Source organism: Anser anser (assembly GCF_964211835.1).
Source record: "Anser anser genome assembly, contig: HAP1_SCAFFOLD_789, whole genome shotgun sequence".
Taxonomy (NCBI): Eukaryota; Metazoa; Chordata; class Aves; order Anseriformes; family Anatidae; genus Anser; species Anser anser.
Genome location: NW_028153914.1, coordinates 1 through 14,795, shown reverse-complemented (window position 1 = coordinate 14,795; position 14,795 = coordinate 1). Strand labels below are relative to the sequence as shown.

The following is a 14,795-nucleotide window of genomic DNA, read 5'->3' as shown; positions in this document are numbered from 1 at the left end:
TGGGCCCCTTCGGCTGCGTTCGGCTCCGTTCGGCTCCGTTCGGGACTGTTCGGCTACGATCGGCTCCGCTTGGGCCCGTTCGGCTCCGTTCGGCTCCGATCGGTTCCGTTCGGCTCCGTTCGAGCCCGCTCGGATTCACTCGCCGGCCCCGCTCGCCCCCTCCCCTCCGCACCCTGCGGCGCCCGCCCCTATTGGCTGCGCGCTCATGAATATGCAAATAAGGCACCCCCCGCTCCCCTCCCCGTTGGGACGCGCGAGTTCATTGAGTGAAAGGGCGGGGTTATGTAAATTGGCCACGCCCCCTTCGTTTGCATACCGGCCACGCCCCCTCAATCTGGTCCCTATCTGGGAGTGGTTGGGAGGGACCCCAAAACAGGGAATCCCACCCCAAAATGGGGACCCCTAAAAATAAAGGGACAATTCCCCCTTTCTGGGTACAATTCTCCCTTTTTGGGGACAATTCCCCCCCTTTTTGGGAAAGAATCCCCTTTTTGGGGAAAAAATCTCCCTTTTTGGGGAAAAATTCCCCGTTTTTTAGAACAAGTCCCCTTTTTGGGGACCAATTCTCCTTTTTTGGGAACAATTCCCCATTTTTGGGAACAACTCTCCATTTTTGGTAACAATTCCCTCTTTTTGGGATTGATTCCCCCTTTTTTGGTAACAACTCCCCCTTTTGGGGGAACAACTCCCCCTTTTTGGGGGACAACTCCCCCTTTTTGGGAACAATTCCCCCTTTTTTGGGAAAAACTCCCCCTTTTGGGGGAAAAAAATCCCTCTTTTGGGGGACGATTCCCCCATTTTGGGGAAAAATTCCTCCTTTTTGGGAACAATTCCCCGTTTTTTTGGAAAAACTCCCCCTTTTGGGGAACAAGTCCCCATTTTTGGTAACAACTGCCCCCTTTTTGGGAAAAACTCCCGCTTTTTGGGGAAAAAAATCCCCCTTTTGGAGGATGATTCCCCCATTTTGGGGAACGAATCCCCCTTTTTGGGAACAATTCCGCCTTTTTGGGAAAAATTCCATCTTTTTTTGGGGAAAAAATCCTCCTTTTTGGGAACAATTCCCCCTTTTTTTGGGAAAAACTCCCCCTTTTGGGGAACAATTCCCCATTTTTGGTAACAATTCCCCATTTCTGGGGGAAAAATCCACCTTTTTGGGGAACAATTGCCCTCTTTTTAGGAAAACCTCCCCATTTTGGGGAAAAACTCCCTTTCTTTGGGACAAAACTCACCCTACAAGCCCTCCAACAATTAACCCTTTATTGCCCGCTGGGGACGCGCAGCCCCCCCCTTTTCCACCACCCCCTTTCCCGACGCCCCCCCCCTGCCCCCCCATTTATTTGGGGTGACCCCAATAGCGCCCGTAGTGCTCCTCGAAGACGTCCCCTTTTGGGAACAATCCCCCCTTTTTGGGGAAAAATCCCCCTTTTGGGGAAAAAAATCCCCCTTTTGGGGATCGATTCCCCCATTTTTGGGGATCGATTCCCCCTTTTTTGGGAACAATTCCCCATTTTTTGGTAACAATTGCTCTCTTTTTGGGAAAGACTCCCTGTTTTTGGGATCAATTCCCCCTTTTTGGGGAACAACTCCCCATTTTTTTGGAAAAACTCCGCCTTTTTGGGGAACAATTCACCATTTTTGGTAACAATTCCTCCTTTTTTGGGAACAATTCCCCATTTTTGGGGTCAACTCTCCATTTTTGGTAACAATTCCCTCTTTTTGGGATCGATTCCCCCTTTTTTGGTAACAATTTCCCCTTTTTGGGGGACAACTCCCCCTTTTTGGGAACAATCCCCCCTTTTTTGGGGAAGAACACCCTACAATTCATTCCTCCAACAATTAACCCTTTATTGCCCGCTGGGGACGCGCAGCCCCCCCTTTTCCACCACCCCCTTTCCCGACGCCCCCCCCCTGCCCCCCCCATTTATTTGGGGTGACCCCAATAGCGCCCGTAGTGCTCCTCGAAGACGTCCCCTTTTGGGAACAATCCCCCCTTTTTTGGGATCAATTCTCCCTTTTTTGGGAAAAAATCCCCCTTTTGGGGAAAAAAATCCCCCTTTTGGGGATCGATTCCCCCTTTTTGGGAACAATTCCCCAGTTTTTGGTAACAATTGCCCCATTTTTGGGAAAAACTCCCTCTTTTTGGGAACAGTTCCCCCTTTTTGGGGAACGACTCCCCATTTTTTTGGAAAAACTCCCCCTTTTGGGGAACAAGTCCCCATTTTTGGTAACAATTCCCCTTTTTCTGGGAAAATTCTCCCTTTTTGGGAAAAAGTCTCCCCTTTTTGGGATCTATTCCTCCATTTTTGGGAACAATTCCCCCTTTTTTGGGAACGATTCCCCCTTTTTTTGGGAAAAAATCCCTGTTTTGGGGGAAAAACTCCCCCTTTTTTACAAACAATTCCTGTTTTTGGGGAAAAATTCCCCCTTTTTTGCGAACAATTCCCCTTTTTGGGGAAAAATTCCCCTTTTTTGGGAACAATCTCCGCTTTTTTGCTAACAATTCCCCCTTTTTTGGGAAAAACTCCCCCTACAACTCCCCGATTGGGAACAATTAACCCTTTATTGCCCGCTGGGGACGCGCAGCCCCCCCCTTTTCCACCACCCCCTTTCCCGACGCCCCCCCCCTGCCCCCCCCATTTATTTGGGGTGACCCCAATAGCGCCCGTAGTGCTCCTCGAAGATGTCCCCTTTTGGGAACAATCCCCCTTTTTTGGGATCAATTCTCCCTTTTTTGGGGAAAAAATCCCTGTTTTGGGGGAAAAACTCCCCCTTTTTTACAAACAATTCCTGTTTTTGGGGAAAAATTCCCCGTTTTTTGCAAACAATTCCCCTTTTTGGGGAAAAATTCCCCTTTTTTGGGAACAATCTCCGCTTTTTTGCTAACAATTCCCCCTTTTTTGGGAAAAACTCCCCCTACAACTCCCCGATTGGGAACAATTAACCCTTTATTGCCCGCTGGGGACGCGCAGCCCCCCCCCTTTTCCACCTCCCCCTTTCCCGACGCCCCCCCCCAAGCAGCAGAGCCCCCCCCCCCCAGCCCCCCCCATTTATTTGGGGCGACCCCAATAGCGCCCGTAGTGCTCCTCGAAGACGTCCCGGCAGGGGACGCGCCCCCCCAGGTGGGCGCAGGCCAGGAAGGCCCCCGCCAGCTTGCGGTGCAGGGCCAGGCTCTGGGCGGGGGGGGGCACCAGGCGCTGCCGCAGCAGGCGGGGGAGCAGCGCCCGCAGGCGGGGGGCCGTGCGCTGCGCCCCGAAATCCCACGCCCCCCCCGCCGAGAAGGGCTCCCCCAGCAGCAGCACCGCCTCCACGTGCGCCTCCTCCATCTCCTGACCCCAAAAAGAAAAAAAAGGGGGGGGAGGAGGGTCAGCGCCCCCCCCGTAGAGCTCCTATAGAGGGGTGAGGCCCCCCAACCCTAAAAGACCCCCCCCGACCCCAAAAAGCCCCAAACCCCAAAAGCCTCCCCCCCACAGAGCTCCTATAGAGTGGTGAGCCCCCCAACACTAAAAGACCCCCCTCGACCCCAAAAAGCCCCCCCGAACCCCAAAAGCCCCCCCATAGAGCTCCTATAGAGGGGTGAGGCCCCCCAACCCTAAAAGACCCCCCCCGACCCCAAAAAGCCCCCCCAAACCCCGAAAAGCCTCCCCCGCCATAGAGCTCCTATAGAGGGGTGAGGCCCCCCAACCCTAAAAGACCCCCCTCGACCCCAAAAAGCCCCGAACCCCAAAAGCCTCCCCCATAGAGCTCCTATAGAAGGGTGAGCCCCCCAACCCTAAAAGACCCCCCCCGACCCCAAAAAGCCCCAAACCCCAAAAGCCTCCCCCCCACAGAGCTCCTATAGAGGGGTGAGCCCCCCAACACTAAAAGACCCCCCTTGACCCCAAAAAGCCCCCCCGAACCCCAAAAGCCCCCCCATAGAGCTCCTCTAGAGGGGTGAGCCCCCCAACCCTAAAAGACCCCCCTTGACCCCAAAAAAGCCCCCTGAAACCCCCAAAGCCCCCCCCATAAAGCTCCTATAGAGGGGTGAGGCCCCCCAACCCCAAAAGCCCCCTCCCCAAACCCCAAAAGCCTCCCCTCGACCCCAAAAGCCCCCCCCCCCATAGAGCCCCTATAACGGGGTGTGCCCCCCCAACCCCAAAAGCCCCCCCCAAACCCCAAAGCCCTCCCCCCCATATAGGGATGCGCCCCCCTCGACCCCAAAAGCCCCCCCCCCATCACCTTCCCCGACAAAAAGGGGGGGGAAAAGACCCGGGGGGGGGTCATCCCCCCCCCCCCAGACTCCCTATATTGGGGTGTGCCCCCCCCAACCCCAAAAAAGCCCCCCCGAAAGCTCCCACCCCCCAGATCCCCTATAGCGGGATGCGCCCCCCTTCCACCCCAAAAGCCCCTCCGTAGAGCCCCTAAAAAAAATGGGGGGGGGGGGGGGAAGAACCGGGGGGGGGGTCAGCGCCCCCCCCGGGGATCCCCTATATCGGGGTGCGCCCCCCCCCACCCCAAAAGCCCCCCCCCGGCCCCACCTTTGTCTCGTAGCCCGTCAGGAATTTGAGGTCTCGGGATTTCCGCAGCACCTTGGCCCGGTCCCCGTCCGCCGCCGCCCGCATCACCTGGGGGGGGCGCAGGGGGGGTTATTTTGGGGGGGGGGGCACGAAGGGGGGGTTATTTGGGGGGGGGGGGGGCACGAAGGGGTTTGGGGGGGGGCACGAAGGGTTTTTTTTTTGGGGGGGGGGGCCACGAAGGGATTTTTTTGGGGTGGGGGAACGAAGAGGTTTTTATTTTGGGGGGGCACAAAGGGGATTTTTTGGGGGGGGGGCACGAAGGGGATTTTATTTTGGGGGGGGCACAAAAGGTTTTTGGGGGGGCACAAGGGAGTTTTTTTTGGGGGAGGGGGCACAAAGGGGTTTTTATTTGGGGGGGGCACAAAGGGTTTTTGGGGGGGGCACGAAGGGGTTTTGGGGGGGGCACAAAGGGGTTTTGGAGGGGCACGAAGGGGATTTTATTTTGGGGGGGGCACGAAGGGGGTTCTTTTTGGGGGGGGCCACAAAGGGTTTTTTTTGGGGGGGGGCACAAAAGGGTTGGGGGGGGCAGGAAGGGGGTTTTATTGGGGGGGCACAAAAGGTTTTTGGGGGGGCACAAGGGAGTTTTTTGGGGGGGAGGGGGCACAAAGGGGTTTTTATTTGGGGGGGGCACAAAGGGTTTTGGAGGGGGGGGCACAAAGGTTTTTTGGGGGGGGGCACGAAGGGTTTTTTTTGGGGGGGGGCCACAAAGGGATTTTTTTGGGGTGGGGGCACGAAGGGGCTTTTATTTTGGGGGGGGCACAAAGGGGTTTGGGGGGGCACAAAGGGTGTTTTTATTTGGGGGGGCATGAAGGGTTTTTTGGGGGGGCACAAAGGGGGTTTTATTTTGGGGGGGGCACGAAGGGGGTTTTATTTTGGGGGGGCACAAAGGGGATTTTTTTGGGGGGGCACAAGGGAGTTTTTTGGGGGGAGGGGGCACAAAGGGGTTTTTATTGGGGGGGGCACAAAGGGGTTTTTATTTTGGGGGGTCACGAAGGGTTTTCTTGGGGGGGGGCACAAAGGGGTTTTTATTTTGGGGGGGGCACAGGGATTTTTTGAGGGGGCACAAAGGGGTTTTTATTTGGGGGGGGCCACGAAGGGATTTTTTTGGGGTGGGGGCACGAAGGGGTTTTTATTTTGGGGGGGCACAAAGGGGTTTGGGGGGGCACAAAGGGGGTTTTTAATTTGGGGGGGCACAAAGGGTTTTTTGGGGGGGGCACGAAGGGTTTTTGGGGGGCACAAAGGGGGTTTTATTTTGGGGGGGAGCACAAAGGGTTTTTTTTGGGGAGGGGAACGAAGGGGCTTTTATTTTGGGGGGGCACAATGGAGTTTTTTTGGGGGGGGCACGAAGGGGTTTTTATTTGGGGGGGGCTCAAAGGTTTTTTTTGGGGGGGGGGCACCGGAACCCCCCCAAAACACCCCCCCCCCCCCGTACCTCGATGTAGTGGTCGGTGAAGTCCTTGTCCAGGGAGCGGCTCGCCCCGAAGTCCAGGAGGGTCATCTGGGGGGGGGGGCGGTTATGGGGTGGGGGCCCCCCTTTTAGGGTCAGGCCCCCCCTTTTAGGGTCATGGTTCCTATTTAGGGTCACGCCCCCCATTTAAGTTCAGGGCTCCTATCAAGGGTCAGGCCCCCTATTTAGGGCCGGGCTCCCTTTTTGGGGTCAGGCCCCCCATTTAGGGTCAGGCCCCCCATTTCGAGCCAGGCTCCCCATTTAGGGCCAGGGTTCCTTTTTGGGGTCAGACTCCCTATTTAGGACCAGGCCCCCTATTTAGGGCCGGGGTTCCTTTTAGGGGTCAGGCCCCGCTTTTAGGGTCAGGCCCCCTTTTAGGGCCAGGCCCCCTATTTAGGGGCAGGGTTCCTTTTAGGGGTCAGGCCCCCTTTTAGGGCCAGGGTTCCTTTTTTGGGGTCAGGCCCCCTTTTTAGGGTCAGGCCCCCTTTTAGGGCCAGGCCCCCTATTTAAGGCCAGGGTTCCTTTTTGGGGTCAGGCCCCCTTTTAGGGTCAGACTCCCTCTTTCAGGCCAGGCTCCCCATTTAGGGCCGGGCTCCCCATTTCGGGTTGGGGTTCCCTTTTGGGGCCAGGCCCCCTGTTTAGGGCCGGGGTTCCTTTTTGGGGTCAGGCCCCCTTTTAGGGCTGGGCTCCCCATTTCAGGTCAGGGTTCCTTTTTGGGGTCAGGCCCCCTATTTAGGGCCGGGCTCCCTTTTTGGGGTCAGGCCCCCCTTTTAGGGCCAGGCCCCCTATTTAGGGCTGGGGTTCCTTTTTGGGGTCATGCCCCCTATTAGGGTCAGGCTCCCTCTTTCAGGCCAGGCTCCCCATTTAGGGCCGGGCTCCCCATTTCGGGTCGGGGTTCCTTTTTGGGGCCAAGCCCCCTATTTAGGACCAGGGTTCCTTTTTGGGGTCAGGCCCCCTTTTTAGGATCAGGCCCCCTTTTAGGGCTGGGCTCCCCATTTCAGGTCAGGGCTCCTTTTCGGGGTCAGGCCCCCTGTTTAGGGCCAGGGCTCCTTTTTGGGGCCAGGCTCCCTATTTAGGGCCAGGCCCCCTATTTAGGGCCGGGGTTCCTTTTTGGGGTCAGGCCCCCTTTTAGGGCCAGGCCCCCTATTTAGGGCCGGGATTCCTTTTTGGGGTCAGGCCCCCTTTTAGGGCCAGGGTTCCTTTTTGGGGTCAGGCTCCCTATTTAGAACCAGGCCCCCTATTTAGGGCCAGGGCTCCTTTTTGGGGTCAGGCCCCCTTTTAGGGTCAGGCCCCCTTTTAGGGTCGGCGCTCACGCGGTGCCGGGCGGCGTCGTAGAGGAAGTTGGCCCAGTTGGGGTCGCTCTGCAGCAGGCGGAACTCCAGCAGCTCCCGCAGGCACAGGCGCAGCAGCTGCGTGCACACCTGGGGGGGGGGACCCCAAAATTGGGGGGGGTCAGGGACGGGGGGACCCCGACCCCAAAAGGGGGGGTGTGGGGACAGCGGGGGGACGTGGGGACCTGGGGATATGGGATATGGGGATTGGGGATATGGGATATGGGATATGGGGACAGGGGGACATGGGACAGGGGGACATGGGGATATGGGATATGGGGATATGGGGATATGGGATGTGGGGACAGGGGGATATGGGATATGGGGACATGGGGACATGGTATATGGGGACAGGGGGACATGGGGACATGGGATATGGGGATATGGGGATATGGGGACAGGGGGACATGGGGATATGGGGACATGGGGATATGGGGACATGGGGACATGGGGATATGGGATATGGGGACATGGGGATATGGGGACATGGGATAGGGGGACATGGGGATATGGGACATGGGGACATGGGGATATGGGATATGGGGACATGGGGATATGGGATATGGGGATATGGGGATATGGGATGTGGGGACAGGGGGATATGGGATATGGGGACATGGGGACATGGTATATGGGGACAGGGGGACATGGGGACATGGGATATGGGGACATGGGGATACGGGATATGGGGACATGGGGACATGGGATATGGGGACATGGGACATGGGACAGGGGGACATGGGATATGGGGACATGGGGATATGGGGACATGGGGACACCGGATGGGCACGGGGATATGGGAAGGGCATGGGGACATGGGGATATGGTGACACTGGGGGTGATGTGGGGACATGGGGACTCTGTGGGGCAGGATGGGGACATGGGGACCCGGGGGGTGGTGTGGGGATATGGGGACAGTGTGGGGACACCAGGGGGATGTGGGGACGCCGGGGGTGGCGTGGGGACGTGGGGACACCGCAGGGCAGAATGGGGACATGGGGACATTGGGGGGGGACGTGGGGACATGGGGACACCAGGGGAAAATGGGGACACCAAGAGAAAGTGGGGACATGGGGACAATGGGGACATGGGGACACTGGGGGGTGGCGTGGGGATGTGGGGACACCGGGGGGGACGTGGGGACACCAGGGGGTCCCATCGGGGCTTGGGGTTCCCCACCTCATCCCAGAGCTCCTGGCGCAGGTGGCGGCACCGCTCCAGGGGGATGTGGGGACATTGCGGGGGGGGACATGGGGACAGCGGGGGGATTTGGGGACACCGGGGGGGACATGGGGACAGCGGGGGGATTTGGGGTCCCCCACCTCGTCCCGGAGGTCCTGGCTCAGGTGGCGGCACCGCTCCAGGGGGACGCCGGGCGCCAGCTCCATGGCGAGGACGCGCGCAGTGCTCAGCTCCTCGATGACGCGCGGCACCGAGAAGAAGGGGTCGGCCCGCAGCAGCTCCCTGGGGACACGGGGACATTGGGGACATTGGGGACATGGGGACATCGGGGGACATTGGGGGACATGGGGACATTGGGGGATATTGGGGACATGGGGAATATTGAGGACGTGGGGAATATTGGGGACATTGGGGACCTTGGCGTCAATGGGGACCTTGGGGGACAACAGGGACAACGGGGACATTGGGGACATGGGGACATTGGGGACATTGGGGGACACGGGGACACGGGGACATTGGGGGACATTGGGGACATCGGGGACATTGGGGGACATTGGGGACATTGGGGGGACATGGGGACATTGGGGACATTGGGGGACATTGGGGAATATGAGGACATTGGGAACATGGGGACATTGGGGACATTGGGGGACATTGGGGACATCGGGGACATGGGGACATTGGGGGCAATGGGGACATTGGGGGGATATGGGGACATTGGGGAACATGGGGACATTGGGGGACATTGGGGACATGGGGACATTGGGGACATTGGGAACACTGGGGGACATTGGGGACACTGGCATCAATGGGGCCATTGGGGACTTTGGGGGACATGGGGACATTGGGGGACATCGGGGGCCATTGGGGACATCGGGGACATGGTGAATATTGGAGACATTAGGGACATTGGGGTCAATGGGGACACTGGGGGACAATGGGGACATTGGGGACACTGGCATCAATGGGGACATTGGGGACTTTGGGGACACTGGGGGCAATGGGGGACATTGGGGGGACACGGGGACATTGGGGGACATTGGGGACATCGGGGACATTGGGGACATTGGGGGGACATGGGGACATTGGGGGACATTGAGGGGACATGGGGGACATCGGGGACATTGGGGTCAATGGGGATCTTGGAGTCAATGGGGAGTCATTGGGGACTTCGGGGACATTGAGGGAAATGGGGACATTGGGAACATTGGGGGACAACAGGGACGTTGGGGACACTGGCATCAATGGGGACATTGGGGACTTTGGGGACATTGGGGGCAATGGGGACATTGGGGACATTGGGGGGACATTGGGGAACACTGGGGGACATGGGGGGACATGAGGACATTGGGAACATGGGGACGTGGGGACGTGGGGACACCAAAGGTGGTGTGGGGACAGCGGGGTTGGCATGGGGACGCCGGGGGAATCTGGGGACGTGGGGACACTGGGGGAACATGGGGACACTGGGGGGCGGTGTGGGGACACGGGGACCCCGTGGGGACGTGGGGACCCCGTTGGGGACCCCGTTGGGGACCCCGCTGTCCCCGTCCCCCCCCCCCCACCTGAAGGCGCGGGCGCAGCCGGCCTCCCGCCGGTAGTCGCACTCCCACTGCAGCTCCTCCTGCAGCACCCGCAGCGTCCGGTCGGCGAACAGCCCTTGGGGTGGGGGGGGGGACACACAAAAGGGTGAGGGGGGGGGGGATCCCCGTAAGGGGACGATCCTCCCCAAAACCCCGATTTCGTCCTTTTTCCCCCCAAATCCCCGCCTCACCCTCCGGCAGCCCCGCGGCGACCTTGAGCAGCGCCAGCAGGTTGGCCACGTCGCTGCCGATGCTGCGGGCGACGCCGGGGTACTTGGGGGGGGGGCGAGAAAAAGAGGGGGGGGTTAAAGGAATCCGGACCCCCCTCGGAAACCCCAAAAGGGCCGGATCTGACCCCAAAAGGGCTCACCTGCACCTTGATGGCCAGCGCGGTGCCGTCGGGCAGCGCGGCGCGGTGCACCTGCCCGATGGAGGCGGCGGCGAACGGGCGCTCCTCGAAGGCCGCCAGGCGCCGCCGCCAGCCCGGCCCCAGCTCGGCCGCCAGCACCCGCTGCGGGGTCAGGGGGTGGGGGGGTCGGTCAGGCCCCCCCCCCCCCAAAAAATTTGTAGGGTTTGGACCCCAAAATGGGTGAAGAGGGGGGAAAAAAGGGAGCTTACGGCCGTCTGGGAGCGCGGCATGAAGTCGGCGCCCTGGCGCGCGCGCTCGAAGACGCGCTGCAGCTGCGGGGTCAGCACCGCCGGGTCTGGGGGGGGCGGTGGGATGGGGTCACGGCACCGGGACCCCAAAGCCCGAAGCCCACCCGAAGCGCAGGCCCTAGGAGACCCCAAAACCCCAAATCCCAAAGCCCACCCCAAGCACAGCACCAAGGAGACCCCAAATCCCAAATCCCATTCCAATCATGGCACCGAGGAGCCCCCAAATCCCAAATCCCACCCTAATCATGGCACCAAGGAGACCCCAAATCCCAAATCCCACCCCAATTGTGGCACTGAGGAGACCCAAAAGCCCAAATCCCAAATCCCACCCCAATTGTGGCATCGAGGAGACCCCAAATCCCAAATTCCCACCCCAATCATTGCACTGAGGAGACCCCAAAGCCCAAATCCCAAATCCCACCCCAATCGTGGCACCGAGGAGCCCCCAAATCCCAAAGCCCACCCCAATCATGGCACTGAGGAGACCCGAAAGCCCAAATCCCAAAGCCCACCCCAATTGTGGCACCAAGCAGACCCCAAAGCCCAAAGCCCACCCTAATCACAGCCCCACACAGCCAGGAGCCCCAAATCCCACCCCGATCATAGGACCAAGGAACCCCCAAATCCCAAATCCCACGCCAATCGCGGCCCCACAGAGGCAGAAACCCCAAATCCCAAATCCCACCCCAATCGGTGGGGCCCCCCAGCCCCATATAGCCCCCCCGCCCCCCCGGCCCCATATAGGGTCCCCTATAGGGCCAACCTTGGATGCTCACCGAGCCCTCCAAACCCCCCCAGCCTCCCCCCAAAACCCCCCAGCTCCCCCCCAGTCCTCCCCCTGACCCCATATAGGACCCCCAGCCCCCCCCGACCCCATACAGCCCCCCCGGCCCCATATAGGGTCCCCTATAGGGCCGACCTTGGATGCTCAGCATCTGCCCCACCTTCAGCGCCGCTCCCCGCAGGCGGCACAGGGCGGCCACCAGGCGCCGGGCGCTGGCCTCCGACAGGGGGGGGGCTGCGGGGACAGACCCCCAAAATGACCCCCCCGGCCCCAAAAATGACCCCCCCCCGCCCCAAATAACCCCCCCAATAACCCCACCACCCTATATAGCCCCCCCCAAATAACCCCCCCCCAACTTTGGTGCCCCCCCCATCCTAAATAACCCCCTGATCCTAAATGGCCCCCCCCACCCTAAATAACCTCCCTGACCCTAAATAACCCCGACCCTAATGACCCCCCCACCCTAAATACCCCTCCCAAATAACCCCCCCACCCTAATTTGGTGTCCCCCCATCCTAAATAACCGCCCGACCCTAAATGCCCCCCGACCCTAAATAATCTCCCTGACCCTAAATAACCCTCTGATCCTAAATGACCCCCTGACCCTAAATAACCCCCCCAAATAGCCCCCCCCCTAAATTTGGCGCCCCCCCCCCAAATGCCCCCCCACTCTAAATAACCTCCCTGACCCTAAATAACCCCCTGACCCTAAATGACCTCCCCACCCTAAATAACCCCCCCAAATAACCCCCCCCCCTAAATTTGGTGCCCCCCCCTAAATAGCCCCCCCCACTCCCCCCACGCCAAATAACCCCCCCGACCCCAAATACCCCCCCAACCCCAAATCCCCCCCCGCCCTAAATGCCCCCCCCGACCCTAAATGACCCCCCAAATAACCCCCCCCCTAAATTTGGTGCCCCCCCCAAAATAGCCCCCCCCAGCACCCCCCCACCCCCAAACCCCAATACCCCCCCGACCCCAAATCCCCCCTGCCCTAAACGCCCCCCCAACCCTAAATAACCCCCTGACCCTAAATGACTCCCCCACCCTAATTACCGCCCCCCAAATACCCACCCCCCCTAAATTTGGTGCCCCCCCCACCCTAAATAACCCCCCCCCCAAATAACCCCCCCGACCCCAAATACCCCCCCTCCCTAAATGCCCCCCCGACCCTAAATAACCCCCTGACCCTAAATAACCCCCTGACCCTAAATAAGCCCCTGACCCTAAATGACCCCCCCACCCTAAATAACCCCCCCGATACCCCCCCCTAAATTTGATGCCCCCCCCAAATAGCCCCCCCCAACACCCCTCCGACCCCAAATACCCCCTGACCCCAAATCCCCCCCCCCCCAAATCCCCCCCCGATCCCAAATCCCCCCCCCGCACTCACCGTGGGGGGGGCGCCCCCCCCGCAGCGCCGCGCCCAGCGCCTCCGCCCCGAGCCCCAGGGCCAGGCCTGGGGGGGGGGCAAAGAGGGGGGGGGGGGGGGTGGTGAGACCCCCCCCAAGATTTTTGGGACCCCCCCCCCATTATAGGGACCCCCCCCCGTTTTTGGGACCCCCCCCAAAATTTTTGGGACCCCCCCTCCGTTTTTGGGACCCCCCCCTTTCACCCTCCCCCCTTTTGGGACCCCCCATTTTGGGACCCCCCCCCCCCTGTTTTTAGGCCCCCCCCTTTTCGGGACCCACCCCATTTTTAGGCCCCCCCCCCCCCTTTTAGGACCCCCCCTCCCCACTTTTGGGACCCCCCCTGGTTTTAGGACCCCCCCCTTTCACCCCCCCCCCTTTTTGGGACTCCCCCCCCCCGTTTTAGGGACCCCCCCCATTTTTGGGACCACCCCAAATTTTTGGGACCCCCCCCCCCATTTTTAGCCCCCCCCCTTTTGTGACCCCCCCCTTTTTAGGCCCCCCCCCCCTTTTGGGATCCACCCCTTACCCCCCCTTTTAGGGACTCCCCCCATTTTTGGGACCCCCCCCCCTTTTTAGGACCCCCCCCCTTTTTGCCCCCCCCCCCATTTTTAGCCCCCCCCCCGTACCGCCGAGCCCCGCCAGCCGCCCCAGCCTGGAGCTGGGCACGCGGCGCTCCCGGGACGGCGCCTGGGGGGGGGGGGGGGAAGGAGGGGGGGTCACACCGGGGGGGGGGGGTGACCCCCCGCCCCTCCCCCACCATCCTGCCCCTCCCCATTGCCCCTCCCCCATCCCCTGCCCCTCCCCCACATTTTTGCCCCTCCCCCACATTTTTGCCCCTCCCCTCCCCTTGCCCCTCCCCCCTGCCCCTCCCCCTCCCTTCTCTCCCCTCCCCCACCCCTCCCCTTCCCCTCCCCTCTTCCCCTTCTCCCCTCCCCCTGTCCCCTTCCCCCCACCCCTCCCCTACCCCCTGCCCCTCCCCACCCCTTCCCCTCCCCCTTGCCCCCCACCCCTCCCCCCACCCACCCCCTGCCCCTCCCCCACCCCCTTGCCCCACACCCCTCCCCCCCACCCACCCCCTGCCCCTCCCCCTCCCCATTGCCCCTCCCCCACCAGCCCCTCCCCCTTCCCCCATCCCCCCCTCCTCCTTGCCCCTCCCCCCTGCCCTCTTCCCTCCCCCCTTGCCCCTCCCCCTCCCCCCTGCCCCGCCCCTTGCCCCTCCCCCCCCCCTGCCCCCTCCTTCCCCCCTTCCCCCTCTCCCCTCCCCTCCCCTCCCCCTCCCCTCCCCCCCCCCTGCCCCTCCCCCCCCCCCACCCCCCTCCCCCCCACCCATGCCCCTCCCCCACCCCCTCCCCCCCCCCCCCCCTCCCCTCCCCCTCCGGGGTTCCCCGCCCTGCCGGGGCCGCCGGGCCGCTGGGGGGGTCAGGGGTCAAAGGGCGTGACCCTGGGGGGGGTCAAAGGGCACGGCCCCCCCCCCCCCCCAGCCCCGCTCACCGCTCGCCGCGCCATCCCGCCACTTCCGGGTCCGAGGCCCCGCCCCCGCCGCTCTCGGCCAATGGGAGGGGAGGGGAAGGGGCCGCGGCGCATGCGCGGCAGGGGCGGGGCCCGAGAGGGAGGCCCATGGCCCCCCCCATGGCCGCCCCATAGCGCCCTATGGCCTCCCCCATAGTGCCCCATAGCCACCCCATAGCGCCCTATGGCCCCCCCCATGGCACCCCATTGCGTCCCGTGACCCCCCCATGGCGCTCCATAGCACCCGCCCCGTAGCACCCCATAGCACCCCATGGCCCCCCCATAGCACCCCATGGCTGCCCCATAGCGCCCCATGGCCCCCCCATAGCACCCTATA

The 14,795-nt window shown here is 61.5% G+C and overlaps 1 protein-coding gene across 1 annotated transcript; it reads right to left on the bottom strand.

Annotated features, from left to right (window-relative positions):
- Window positions 1-3,022: 3,022 nt before the first annotated feature.
- On the bottom strand, window positions 3,023-13,670 carry COQ8B (coenzyme Q8B). Its single transcript, XM_083853447.1, has 12 exons — window positions 13,576-13,670; window positions 12,931-12,996; window positions 11,673-11,771; window positions 10,715-10,800; window positions 10,467-10,607; window positions 10,288-10,369; window positions 10,079-10,172; window positions 8,654-8,795; window positions 7,314-7,421; window positions 5,986-6,051; window positions 4,515-4,601; window positions 3,023-3,326 (listed from the first exon to the last, which is right to left on the bottom strand). The coding sequence occupies exons 3-12, from the start codon at window positions 11,686-11,688 to the stop codon at window positions 3,048-3,050; spliced, it is 1,101 nt and encodes a 366-aa protein (XP_083709573.1). The 5' UTR covers window positions 11,689-11,771; window positions 12,931-12,996; window positions 13,576-13,670; the 3' UTR covers window positions 3,023-3,047.
- Between the last annotated feature and the right edge of the window lie 1,125 nt (window positions 13,671-14,795).